This window comes from Triturus cristatus, chromosome 4_1 (genome assembly GCF_964204655.1).
Source record: "Triturus cristatus chromosome 4_1, aTriCri1.1, whole genome shotgun sequence".
Classification (NCBI taxonomy): Eukaryota; Metazoa; Chordata; class Amphibia; order Caudata; family Salamandridae; genus Triturus; species Triturus cristatus.
Genome location: NC_140585.1, coordinates 431131832 through 431146596, shown reverse-complemented (window position 1 = coordinate 431146596; position 14765 = coordinate 431131832). Strand labels below are relative to the sequence as shown.

At 44.6% G+C, this 14765-nt stretch overlaps 1 protein-coding gene across 1 annotated transcript in view; it reads left to right on the top strand.

Annotated features, from left to right (window-relative positions):
• CRACR2A (calcium release activated channel regulator 2A) overlaps window positions 1-14765 on the top strand; it is a 727465-nt gene that overhangs the window by 627986 nt on the left and 84714 nt on the right. Inside the window, exons 12-14 of the mRNA XM_085652578.1 lie at window positions 1830-2175; window positions 9920-10052; window positions 10699-10780. Coding sequence (XP_085508704.1) covers window positions 1830-2175; window positions 9920-10052; window positions 10699-10780 — 561 coding nt within the window. The remainder of the gene's footprint in view (window positions 1-1829; window positions 2176-9919; window positions 10053-10698; window positions 10781-14765) is intronic.

Below are 14765 nucleotides of genomic sequence, written 5' to 3'. Positions count from 1 at the left end.
CAGCCAAAAAGGGAGTAGAACACCTACACTGGCTTCCCATTGACCAATGCATCAGTTTTAAAGCACCTTGTATGGTCCATAAGTCACTGCATGCCTCCTATCCTCTGAGACTGAAGACCATGTTCAAATGGTATTCCCCAGGCCGACTACTTCGCTTCTCTCATCAAATGCAACTTCTGGTACCAAGAACCAAGAAGAAGAAGTGGGGGGATAGGGCTTTCTCAGTGGCAGCATGTAAGCTCTGGAATTCCCTACCCTTGGCACTTAGATCTATTCCTCTTCTGCTCCTGTTCAGAAAAACACTTAAGACCTGGATGTTCTCAGGCAAACGGTGAGCTGAAGTTCCTCTATTAATAATAATAATAATAATAATAATAATAATAATAATAATAGCTTATAAAGCGCACGGCTACCTCCTACGGAGGTGTCCCGGAACTGATAGTCCTGTTGATCTAACAATGTGGCAGATATTTAAGGAATTATGGAAGAGTAAAGAGCCATGTTTTTAATGCTCTCCTGAAAATTTGTTCAGAATCAATCTTCCTTAGGTAATCCGGCATAGAGTTCCACAGATTAGCCGTTTTACCCACAAAGGATCGGCCTCCAGTCCTGACCTTTGCAAAAAGTGGAATGACCAGAAAGTTCCTGTCATTAGATCTGAGAACTCTCTTGTTGCTGTATTGTACCAGTCTTTGCCTCAGATATTGGGGACCAATGTTGTTCATTGCTCTATGAGCCAAAGTAAGGGCTTTGTGCTCTACTCTTCTTTTCACAGGTAACCAGTGAAGACTGATCAAGTGGGGGGTTATGCGGCGATGCATTGGCACGTTACGCACACGCCTAGCTGCTGTGTTCTGGACAGTCTGCAGTCTTCCTAGTAGGTACTCCGGAAGTCCCATATACACACTGTTCGCGTAATCAAGTTGAGAAGTGACCAATGCGTGCACCACAATCTTCCTGCAATCCATGGGAAGATAGTTAAGAAAGATTCAAAGAGCCTTCATCTTCCAAAAGCACTGCCTCGAGACATGGGCCATTTGCACTTTGCTCGACAATTGTGTGTCAAATTTAAAACCCAAATTTCTGGCAGAAATAACTGGAAGAGGTGGAGGATTTAGCTCAACCGGCCACCAAAGCTCTGACCGTGGGGTAGTAGGTTGATTAAAAAAGAGGACCTCCGTTTTGTCTGTATTTAATTTTAAACAGTTCTCTGTCATCCATAATGAAATATTCAGAAGACACTGCTTGAAATTAACAAAGGCCGTCTCACTATGATCTTTAAAGGAGAACACTAATTGCGTGTCATCCGCATATGAGACGACCTTCACCCCAAATTTCTCAATTACTGCTACCAGAGGAGTAAGGTACCCATTAAAAAGCGTTGGGCTTAAGGCTGAGCCACACTTCAGGGGGCTCACAGTTGAGGTATAAGATTGGAGAACCACTTGCTGTGTACGTCCCTCCAGAAAGGAGCGAAACCAGGCCCAATTCTTCTGGACGATGTGTTATCTGCGGTCTATCTCTAACGCCTTGATGCCCTCGGATGATTGTTGCGCTTTATAAATATCAAAATCAAATCAAATCTCTTGGTTAGTCATTAATAATGTATTCTTACTACACCAGGTTTTATGTTTCCAATGCAGACAGGAAATGACGTTTTGCCTTCGCTCAGTTAGAAGTTAATGATCTTAGGAGAATGAAATGTAGTCCATGCTGAAATAGAAACTTAAAACACGAATTCATACAGATCCTTGCTACTCTTATTTTATTGCTGATCTATTACCCTTAAGCAGTGCTTCCAATAGCATTTCTTGTTCATCTCTACTTAGCCAGTCTTCCGAAGAGGATGATGCGCTTAGTGGTACAAAAAGAAACAACTTCCACGGCTTGAATGGGTTTGTACAGCAGCCTGCCACGGAGGCGGAGGACAGTTCAGCTGACGGAAAGGGGGGCAAACAACATCTACAAAGAATTATCTCGATTGAGGAGGATCCTTTGCCTCAGCTCCTCGATCTTCACGCTGAGAGGCCATTGTACAAATGGGCAGAAGAGGAAGAACAAGAAGATACTGTATTCCATGAAGGCCAGACCGATAGTAAACCCGAGCAAGCCCCGCCAGGCTTCGTCCCATCATCCCCCAGGGGACAGCCAGTGGGGAAGGAGACACTGGCACATGTAAGTGGCGTTTTTCTTTCCATCAAAATTTCGTCATTCACCTTCTCATAAACCTTTCCTAATTTACTGATTCTCATTAAAAGTTTTAACAAATTGTTGTTTTCGGCTCTAGTTGAAAAGTCAGGTTTGTTTTATGCTTGCGGAAGTTAGTTTCTTTTGCTTCTTTCACCTAACCTTGAGGCAAACTAATAAATGAATAGAGACCAGTCTCGAAGAAAATTTCATGTGCGCCATCAATGACATCATAAAAGTTGAAAGTACACGTGGGTGCCCTTTTCACTAAGTAATGTAATAGATTATAATTAGTACGCAGAGTCTTTATCCACGCCCTCACCATGGTAACATGTTCACTGCTATGAAGACGAGGCTCAGCATCCCTGGCTGTTGTAGAGACTATGCCCTGATGCAGCCAGATGTCATGTGTGACCCTGATCGTGTCTGGCTTTTAACTTTGATAACATCAGACATAAGCCTGCAATACCCCGATCTTTCCTCAGAGGTAAACATATACCTTTCCTTTTTTGCCCGTTGCACACCTGTCTTTGATTAATAGGTTATCGCTGTTTTATTGAGATACATGATGGATTCTGCACATCATATATACGTACCCACAAAAAGAACATATGTAAATATAAGTAATTTAAGACATAATTCGTTCCTTTGGTGTATTGGAGATAGCAGCTTCAGAGCTCTAAAATGCACCAATGTTGACAGTCTTAAGGCGCGAGCAGTGTTGCACGAGGTATCATCCATTACTGCTAGATTAAGGTTTAAATGATTTTATTTGATATGACTCAGCTCGTGTTGGTGAGGCTCAGCAGGGCCACACAAGCCTCTACAAAACACCTCACTGCTATGGCATGACAGGGTCTGCCAGAGTCTCCACTGCTGATTCGCTGACCTCGCGCATTCTCTAGAGACAAACCCTGATAATGTGAGAATAAGAGATATAGTAACAAACAAAGGACAGCTCTGCTCTAGGGAAGTGGGTCAAGATTCTGAATGGAGAGAAGGCCTGTGAAAAAGGACCTTGTGTGTGACCTGCTCATAGTTCAAGTGATGGCGAGCTGGAGCCACGAAGCCTGGCTGACTGTCTTAGACCGCTCGGACAATGAGACATACACAAGAATCAGAGGTTTACTCCTGCTGTAATTGGCTGTGCCAGCAAGCAGCGTTCATTCATCAGTCACCAGCGCTGGGGGAGATATAGGGCTTTATGTGCAGAACAGGAGATTTAAAAGGAGATACACGCTTGTAGTGGAAGTCAGTAAATGGAGATGAGTACAGGGATGCTGGGATCTACCTTTTTCGCATTTAAGATTAGACTTTTTTCTGGATGTAGAGGCGGTGAGCTTGGGCGGGATGCTTAGGGGGCCTCCCTCGGTTAGCATCCTTTTCATAACAATGGAAACTTGACCTAAATGCAGAAGTTGACATCACATTTTATACTAGAAGTGAAGGCTTTCAGGCTGGCTAAAAACATTCCCTGTTCCTTTAGGATGATGCAAGATTGCAATTTTTTGTGGTCATCACAAGTCGTGCCTCTCGCGTGGTGCTGGCCATCTTCTGACTATTATCAGTTGGAAACACCTTGTCCGTCGGTAAAATTCCCGGAAGTAAAAAAGTGAAGGACATAATACAGAAATGCATTCGGGTAGCATTTGATGCTATCATTTTAGCTCATACATACCATTAAGGGAGGTGACAAATCCTATGCACTGCAGGGTTTGAAATTTCACTGGCGTAACGAAAATTGAGGGGGCCTCCCTGCAAGGAACGTGAAGGGGCCCCCTCCGAGCTCAATCAAGAGCTCTCCGGCAAGAGTGCTGTGCTGAGGGGGTCCCCTGGAGCTTGGGGCCCCCCGCACCGCGGGGGCCTGTGTTACGCCCCTAGCCTGAATTAAATCTTCACAGCACAGAAACTCTGTCACAACAGTGACGGAATATCTATGCCACCAAGACTGTGGTCGGACCTTAGGTTTAATTAGTGTGGAGATTACTCTGTAAGGCCATCGAACGCAGTCCTCAAATTTTATCCACCTAATTTAGATGGGTGGATTAAGAGGTTAATTTTCACTGCTTTCTACCAGCAGGAAAACCCTGGCAGTAAGGGACAGTGAAAACTGCTAAATGCTCCCCTCATCATGAATGAGGACTCCCATGGTAAGGGGGGCATTTTATTTTTTTATGTGCAAAAAGAAAATTCTACCTCAGAGTTTTCTTTAAAAAAAAAGAAAAAGAAAAAAAATAGTCTGGTGCACGTCTCCGTCATGTTGATGGAGCAGTGCACCGACTGTGAACAGCATTGTGCTGTATTGGCTGTTCCTGCCAATGCTTTAGAAATTTCCACCAGCTTGACGGTCATTTCTAAATTTGGCTGGTGGCACCTCCGTCAGGGTGTCTTCCTGATGATGTAATGGGGCATCCGCCCAGAAACAAATCCGTCCCTTAGTCATGCTTCAGCACTAGTGGACCAGTTCAGTCCACAAATGCCATGTCAGATGCAACCTCAGCGATATTTTGGCCTCTTTGGGCTTTATGTGCGGGGCGCATCTTCAGTATTCCTGGGAATCGAAACTTGGAACCCACAGACAGTCATATCCCTCCCACTCAAGCGGAGGCTCTTAAACATCAAAAGAGGGCATGGCCTTGCAGCTTCTGCTAGACTGCTCCATTGAAGCACAACCAAGGTTGAGACTAATAATCTTCTATTTCGAGTAAAAAGATGTTTCAATATGTCCTCTCTTGTGAGCATCCCTGCACTCGGGCCTGCTCTCATTCTAAAAGAAGTCTTTTCACTTAAAGAAAGATTATGCTTTTAGCAGTGTGTGTGTGTGTGTGAGAGAGTGTGAGTTTGACTCTGTTTGTATGTGCATGAATGTAGATTGTATGCTTGTGTGTGAGTATGTGAATGTGAGTGCATGTTTGTAAGGAGAATGCAGCCTCATGGGGTTGAGTGTCTGTGTTTGAATGTGTGTGTGTTTATTAGTGTGATTTTGTGAATGCATCATGGTGTATTACATGTGTGTTCACGGATGCATGTGCCTGTGTTAGTGTATACAGATGTGTTTTCATATGCACAAATTAATCCTTAAGAACTTTGAAAAGGCGCTGGAAGTTTTCTTGGTGCAAAGTATGTGGCTTATGGTGACAGGAAGGGAGCAGTGAGGTTTTGAGAGGAGCAGATGGACCTTGCACCTCTGGTGGCATCACTAAGCTGAAGGGGAAGTGAGAGGTAGACTCTTCCAGGACATGGCGGTCAGGACTGAAGAAGACTCACCTTCCTTTCACTTATCTACTTAAATGCCTATGGCTGAGATGTAATAATTTATAGTTTGGAGAGAATAAGAGATATCATAAGGAACAGGTTTATACTTTAGAAGCCCAGGGGCTGGAGCTCAGAGAGAGGTTTTTAATTGATACCGTTGCTACTGGAATCCAGTCAGTTGAATTAAGAGGAAAGGCTGCGGTAAATGCTGAGTGGGGAAACTGCAGCACTCTGGATAACCCACTGCACTGCTTCCTGCAGTGGGACAGGGCAAACCCTGGCCCTCTCCCACCTTTGACCTTTCTTTCCGCCGTGTTAGAATTTGACTTGAGATCATACTATCCTGATCCTTAATGATTACAGCTTTGGCTCGGGGTTGTGACTGACATTTTCCAAATCCCTTGGTAACTGCACGCAGGGCTGCGTGTGATCAGGGTAGGGGTCAGAACTCAAGCCATGAGATCAGATGAGCCCAAGTCTTGGCATTACATTTGAAGCAGCGGGGGAAGAGCACCAAACACCCCTGAGAGACCCCCTCCTGCACGGAAGTGTGGAAAGACAGACCACAACACTGAATCCAGCACAAGACAGACCACAACACTGAATCCAGCTCAAGACAGACCACAACACTGCATCCAGCACAAGACAGACCACAACACTGAATCCAGCCCAAGACAGACCACAACACTGAATCCAGCCCAAGACAGACCACAACACTGAATCCAGCCCAAGACAGACCACAACACTGAATCCAGCACAAGAAAGACCACAACACTGAATCCAGCACAAGACAGACCACAACACTGAATCCAGCTCAAGACAGACCACAACACTGAATCCAGCACAAGACAGACCACAACACTGAATCCAGCTCAAGACAGACCACAACACTGAATCCAGCTCAAGACAGACCACAACACTGCATCCAGCACAAGACAGACCACAACACTGAATCCAGCCCAAGACAGACCACAACACTGCATCCAGCCCAAGACAGACCACAACACTGCATCCAGCCCAAGACAGACCACAACACTGAATCCAGCACAAGACAGACCACAACACTGAATCCAGCCCAAGACAGACCACAACACTGCATCCAGCCCAAGACAGACCACAACACTGAATCCAGCCCAAGACAGACCACAACACTGAACCCAGCACAAGACAGACCACAACACTGAATCCAGCCCAAGACAGACCACAACACTGCATCCAGCCCAAGACAGACCACAATACTGAATCCAGCCCAAGACAAACCACAACACTGCATCCAGCACAAGACAGACCACAACACTGAATCCAGCACAAGACAGACCACAACACTGAATCCAGCCCAAGACAAACCACAACACTGAATCCAGCACAAGACAGACCACAACACTGAATCCAGCCCAAGACAAACCACAACACTGAATCCAGCACAAGACAGACCCTGCTATTCTCCTTCAAATGGAAGTCAAATAGCAATGCTGGTCCAAAGCTATCATATCAGCGGTACTGACCCTGTCAGGCACCATCCTGAGACAGTCGAGTAGTTCGAAGATTCCAGGAACTAACAAACCTAAAAAGAATTATAGAATCGTTGGAACAGTTAGGAGTAGGGATGAACTCATTAATGAGTAAAGAAGACATACTGAAAAGAGAAGATGGACGTAAAACTATAAAATAATGTAAATGACCCCTTTCCAAACATTCTGAATGGCCAGTAGTCAATTTCAGCAGTCGAAGGTAACCAGTAACCAGAGAGCAGGTTTACAGCCAATTTCATATGGGTGTTTGGAAATGTTTCTAAATGGCATAATTAAGTGTGCACTATTTGTGTCTAACCAGTGTCACTGATCCAATTGACACCAGGCGGAAGTGTTCTTACCGTGAGTGCAGTTTTATATTGCTAAAATATTAAATATTATAGTCTTGAGGTAGACCAGAACAAACACTGAAGAGCAGTCAGGAGAAAAAGAGCCCTATGCAGCCAGAAACCTGGAAGAAACGGGACAGAGGGCAGAGCCGGAAAATAAGTCCTTGACAGCAAGAGGCACTCCATCCCAGTGCACGGCGAATGCAGTTTGTAATCAGTGGCCATGGCCCTCCGCATCGTCTAGAACTGACCAGCACTCAGCTACAGTCATTACATGAATATCGTGGCCATGTGCTTTCAGGGAGCCTTGCTAGCCATGCTTGAAATGTTGCTGAACACAGATACCTCAGGGGCCTGATTTGGAAATGTTGTCGATGCTCCTGTGATATGACAGGTCTGGAGCATGGGTGAGCTGAAATATGGCGAGAGCTTAACCAATACAATGGCCAATATGCTAAAAAGCAGCAGGCAATCAGGTAGCACCTCGGGAACATATTATCAAATCCTGTCAGAGGGGCCATAGAGCAGACAGTGGCCCCTCAAACCGTGGTGGTTGGGGCTGGCTTCTCTGGTATCCTGGGGTCTGTTCTACTGTGGTTCTGCAAGCTGGGCTAAGTGCACCCCTTCTGCAGTGGCTTCTTAGTACGGTAGTGTGGGGCCAAAGGCTCAGAACTCACAATCAACCAAGAGCCACAATAATCTTTTGTCCACCCCAGTACTAGTCTTTAAGAGAATTACTTTGTCTCAGTAAATCTAAATACTGCACATGTAAATGGAGTAAATAAAGGGTTCAGTACTCCCAGTTTCAGGTAAAGGCTACATACCCCGCCTTCACTACATGTCACTTTCTCCATTCCTGTGGGGCAACTCCAGGTCTGAAATATCTCAAGGGAATGACAAGGTTTTGACAGTAATAGCACAGGTGCAAGTTCACAAAGCAGTCACCATGGCGTGTCAACTCACAGTCACTTTTGTGTGATCGTCAGCTAAAGAGAGTTCATGTTGGTATTGCACTTCATCTGAGGCCGGCCGGCCTTTACAATTCAAGATGCAATTTCAGTCTCTTTCATTCAGGCACATTCACCTGACTGTGAAGGATGCACTTGTAGCAGTTCTGATTGGCATGCTTGTCTTCCGCATCCGTGGCACCCTTGGTAGTGGTGTGAGACCACAGATGGCAGCCTGATGCCTTGCTGGGTCCACTCGGAGGCACACAACACCCCGTTTAGTTGTTGGATGATGTATCCGGGGTAGTTGCAGCCTTCGGACCAAAGGGGTTGGTTTCCTGCTCCACTGATGACGGCGATCCTTCTTTGGTACCTCAGATGGTCAACAGTGCCAGCGCACGACCCTCTCGGTACAGATAGTCTTTGGCAGCACACAGCATTCATCAGTTGCATATTTCTTTCCTGTGGTTCATTTTTTGAACCATGCCGGATTGACTGCTCATATCTTGGTTGCACTCTCAATAGTAGTCGGCTTCCTCTGAGAGTTCCCATACACCTATAACATGGCTGCACTTCACGTCATGAACTGTCTGCCCTTCTGCTGGGCCTTGTACTCTCCTTCCCTCTCTTAATAGACAGGCAGATTTCTAGATCCATGACAGACCTTCAGCTTCTCCAACAGCTTACATAGACTTCAGGTGATGTCCCCTCCTAAGGAAACTGGCGGCCGTGCAGACTCCGGCCCTGGTGCCTCAGCAGCACTTTCAGTGCTGTGCAGAGCACTCCGTTCCTTGGTCAGTGAAGTAGCTTGGAAACAGAAGCAAGTGCTGAGGCTTGAATCAACATTTATATTTCTTTTCTAGACAGGGGATGTGCACCCACTGTGCAATGTCCTGGAACCAGATTGAGGAGGTTCACTTCTGTCTTGAGTGCAGAAACATCCTTTGTGAAGGATGATGCTTCTCATAGGAAGCAGAGGTGATGTTGGCTCCACATAGGATTATCGTGATCATGACCACAAAGCAGTGTGAAGTCTCTGCACCTGGCTGTCAGTAGCCTTACTGAAGCAGCAATCAGGGATACACAAACACGAAGGCCTTGCCACGAAACCTCCTCACCTTTAAAAACAGAACCTGCTGACCGCCCTCTCTCCCCTCCCATCCACCAAATGGGAATGCTCTTGGGAATCTAAGCACCAAACCCTTGCAAAAAGGCCCTCATAGACATTCTTGGGGCCACTCCTTCTTCTTCCTCCCTCACTTCAGTGCCTGAGTCTTCACCCTGCAAACACAGGAATGCAAGCAGTACTCTTCAACTGCCTGGGGGGCGGTCTCCAGCCTCCATTATGGACCGTGCAGAAACCAGGGGCCCTTTAAAATGGATCCACCCGGTCCCAGCAGCCATACAAGGCGCACATTCTCACTGTGATGCATAAGCCACGCATACACTATGTAAACACGCACTCAGCATGCACACGGGATCTCAGCGCCAGGGTCTGGGCATTACAGTGAAGCAGAACCTGAACATGGGTGAGACAAGACCTCGTAGAACAGAAAACCCGTCTGCTCGGGAGCATTTTTAAAGACGATACGATGAATCTTCGGTCTGTCACAAACATGGCTACGTTCCCACAATGTGATAAATGTACTTCTTATTTCTTTACATGAAGGAAGAGCGACTCTACTCTCCCCCGGAACGCCTGTTTAAGATTGTTTGTGTCGGCAACTCATGCGTGGGAAAGACTTCACTTCTGAGAAGATTTTGTGATGATTATTTCCACCCTGGCACGGCTGCAACTGTGGGTGAGTTAAGTGTCTCCCTATCCTTACCCTTTACCCGTCCGTCTCCCAGGGATAGCGATGCAGTAAACTAAAAGTGATCAGAATCTTGGCTTATGTTCCCAGAAATGTAACTAGTCCCCTTAACTTTTTCAAGTGATCTAATAACAAAATGACAGTAGACAGGCCACTGCTGCAAGGTGGCTGGTGTTTGGTGCAGGGAACCGCAGGGCTGTAATCCCAGAGTGCGGCCCCACACCAAGAGCCATTGATTACAAGTAATTAATTTCACACAAAAAGAGAGTGACAGCCTTCAGACATCCCCCCAAACAAATCCAGGTTTACACAAAGAGGAATGCGGGCTCAAAGACAGCCAGCCCCTGATTTGAGACCTTCCACTTTTCCTACAGAGATATTTTAAATATTAAATGGTGGCGTGTGTTTTATTCTGGTATTTAAAATACCCTGTAGGATATTTGGTAGGTCTCGAATCGGGAACGGACTGTGTGTGGGCCCTCGCACCTTTTTGTGTAGAACCACAAGTTAATAAAATCATATCTTGCCATGGGAAGTTCAGAACCTGTACGCATTCCGATACAAGCAAGCTTTTGCATTTTGTTGAATTATTTACAGCACATATGCAAGTTCATTAACTTGTTTTTTTACTTAGGCATTGACTACAGTGTGAAAACAGTGACAGTGGACAACTGCCAAGTGGCACTGCAGCTTTGGGATACTGCTGGACAGGAAAGGTGTGTTGGAAGACTTTTGTGAAAATTTGCACATTCTTGCAAAGAAAATTAATTATTTACATTGAACACATGCAACATGTTTCCATTTATGATGTATTTGCTTCATGTGCCTAATCATTACTCGGACCTCCTAAATGCCGCGTTTGTCATTACAATGAGTCTTGCTCTTTCTCATGTCACTCCGATGTCAGTGAAGTTTTGTGCATCTTGGCAAACACCTAATACTGAAATTGGATTCCTCCCATAAATCCCAGCACGTTCTACTAAAGCATCAACTTGAGACAACATTTGGCAGACTTACAGGAAGGATTGATGAAATGTCAGCTAGACAAACCACATTTTCCTTTGTCATCAGTCCGGTCCTGTATGATTGAGGGCTTCAGTCCAAGGAGCACCATGCTGTGTCATTTGTAGGGCAATCAATCCAGAGGACGTTTCTTTTTTTTTTTTATGTTTGAAATGCTTTATTGAAGAAAAGTATAGTGAACAACAAAATACAGATCATATAAAGAACATTGTCCATACAGAATCAAAAGAGAAAAAAAAATAGAGGATCATCATGTGTTAACATAAGAGACCTGAAGGAAGATTAAAAAGCATTTTGTAAAATTTTTTAAAGGCAACCAGGAAGAATAGGGGGAAAGAGGAGAAAAAAGGAGGAGAAGGGAAGGAAGGGAAAGGAGAAAGATAAAGGTAAATATGAGGCGTTAGAAGAAGAATAGATAAAGAGATCAGAGAAAGAGTAGGTAGAGTAGAAACAGCAAATAAGCCAAGGATAGGGAATAGTTGAAAGGCAGGAAAGACAAATGCAAATGTAAAAGATACCAGAAGGGTAAAAGGAGAAGAAGAAGAAGAAGGACAGAGGAAGAGTCATTTATGGGGGTTTAAAATTCTCAGAGGATAAAGGAGAGATAGATTTCAGAGCCATGCAGTCAAGATATGTTGTGAGAGGCAACCAGAATAAATCTCTATTGAGGGTAGGAGTGGAGGCACGGCAAAACGGACATCGAGCCTATGATAGTGACAGAGAGATTTCCACCAACATTGTATAGAGAGCTTAGAGAGATCCTTCCAGTTAGTAGAAATGTGTTGGAAAGCCAGAGCCAACATAAGATCTAATAGTCCAGAGGAGTGAGAAGAAATATCAAGAGTGTCAGAAATACTACCTAAAAAAAGAAGAGGGATAGAGTATGGAATAGAGATAGAAAATAGACGAGAGACATAAGACCACACCTGATCCCAAAGTGCGAGAACAGAAGGGCACAGAAAAAGTAAATGAAAAAGATCAGCATTAGGGGCAGAACAGGTCCAACAGGTAGAGTCCTTATCAGGAGAAAAGCGAGAAATAGAAACAGGAGAGAGATAGAGTCTATGATATAGAAAGAACATCGATTGAGTTAGGGAAGCGGAACTGGAAATTTTTAAAGACCTGGCCCAAACTTTGTCCCAAACAGCTATAGGCCAGTCACAGCCCAGATCCAGCTCCCAAGCAAGTTCCAATTTAGATTTCGGGCGGGTCGGATTGGGGGAGGAGAAGAATTTATAGATAAGAGAGGCTTTAGAGAGAGCAGACAAAATCTGAAGAAGTGGGGAATGAGATACGGGAGAGGATGACAAGGGAAGTGAATAATAAACATCAAGTATGATGGCCATGAGGACAGTGAATCTGCGGAAAAAAGACTGGGGGCATTGAAACAGAAGTCGGAATCGAGGAAAAGAACATGGAAGGAGACCATCGAAAAGTTGGTTAACCCACATCAGACCCTTTGACCTCCACACAGTCCAACAAATAGGACGATTATTGAGGAGAATAAGCGAATTGTACCAGATAGGGGAGGCCAAAAAGAATTCACGAGAGACCGGATCAGGACGGACCAGAGCATGTAAAAGAGAGGAACTGTGCTTAAACAGGGGTAGAGGAGTAGTTAAGTTCTTAGCAGAGAAATGTACAATTTCAGATAGAGAGAAAGGAGAGAGGAGTGAGCGTTCAATAGAGAGCCAAAGAGGAGCAAGAGGGGAGGGTGCGAGAACAAGCCAATTAGAAGCCTGACGAAGAGAAAAAGATTTATGATAAAGACGGAAATCCGGAAAGTTGACTCCGCCATTGGATTTCGGTTTACGAAGAGCAACTAGAGCAACTCTCGATTTTTTATGATTCCATAGAAACTTAGAGAGACAGGAATCAATGCGTTTGAAATAGATATCAGGGATATGAATGGGGAGCATGGAAAAGATGTATATAAGAATGGGAGATATCATCATTTTGATCGAATCAAGCCGACCCCACCATGAGAGAAAGAGAGGATTCCAAGAAGAGAACAATTTATCAATACGGGATAATACAGCAGACATGTTCAACCGAATAGATGAAGAGATGGAGCTAGAGAACCAAATTCCAAGGTACTTAATTTTAGAGGAATTCCATGCAAAGCCAGTGGTCGAAAACTGATGAGGGAGACAAAATTTGGTAAGAGGAAGAATCTCAGTTTTATCAGAGTTAATCTTGTAACCAGAAACTTGGGAAAAGGAGTTAAACTCAAGTAGTAAGGCCGGAATGGATTGGTCAGGGTCAGAAATAAACAAAAGAATGTCATCTGCATACGCAGAGAGTTTCAAATGAGAATTGTCATAAGGGAAGCCAGAAATAGAAATGTTATTTCTAATAGACGTAAGGAATGGCTCTAAGGCTAGAACAAAAAGTAGAGGGGACAAAGGGCAACCCTGACGGACGCCGCGCTGTAAGGGAAAATAGGGGGATAGTTGACCATTAACCAAAACAGACGCTTTAGGGGCAGAATAAAGTAAAGAAACAAGAGAAATAAAATTAGGGCCAAAACCGTGCCAGCGCAAGGAGGCAAACAGAAAGGACCAATCTACTCTATCAAAAGCTTTCTCAGCATCAACCGAGATGGCGGCTAAAGAGATGTTGAGAGAAGGTACTCTGTTTAGAACATTGAGGAAAAGGCGGGAATTATCCGAGGTGAGCCTGCCCTTTACAAATCCACACTGTTCCTTACCTATGAGATGCGGGAGAAGAGGATCCAAGCGCAGGGCAAGAAGTTTAGCAAATAATTTATAGTCTACATTAACAAGGGATATTGGGCGGTAATTTTTACAGAATTGGGGGTCGCGACCCTCTTTAGGTATAAAGCAGATCGTAGCCTCGTGAAAAGTACCGGCAGCTGTGCCAGAGGTAAAGAAGGATTGGAAGAGGGAGAGAAGTTTAGGAAGCAGAAGATCTGAAAAATGCAGATAAAATTCCACAGAGAAACCATCCGGACCCGGAGATTTACCTTTAGTGAGAGACGTTAAGGCGCTATCCAGTTCGGTAATAGAGAGATCAAGTTCAAGATCAGGAAAGTTAAGATGAGAAGTGGAGGGGGCAGGAATTTTATCCAAGTAGGATTGAATAAGAGAAGGCGAAGGGGGGGACTCAGGCGTGTAAAGAGATTGATAGAAACATTGAAATTGGGTGAGTATATCCTGTTACTTATGTAAGAGAAGATTATCGGTGGAATAAATCGAATCAATCGAGTTACGCTCCTTGCGAGACTTAAGGTAGTTGGCCAAAAGTTTACCAGATTTGTTGCGACCCCCGTAGTAGCGGGCACTGCTCCGAAGTAGTATTGAAGACGCATTATCAGTAGTGGTTTTGTTAAAGTCGAGTTTGGCACGTATAAGGTCTGGTAAAACCGTTTTGGTAGAAGAAGTATAGAATTTATGCTCCAGGGATTTAATATGGGAGAGAAGGTCTTTCTGTTTCTTAAGGTAACTCTTTTTTTTCTTTGAGACAAAATCAATCACAAAACCGCGAGCGGTAGCCTTAAAAGAGTCCCAAATAATGTGAGGGGCTAAAGAGGGATCAGAATTAAGTAGAAAAAATTCCGTAGCAAAAGAAAGAAAAGAAGAGGAAAAGAGGGGATCCAGGAGAAGAGACTTATTGAAACGCCAACGAGAAGATTTGGGATGAGGAGGAAGAAGATCA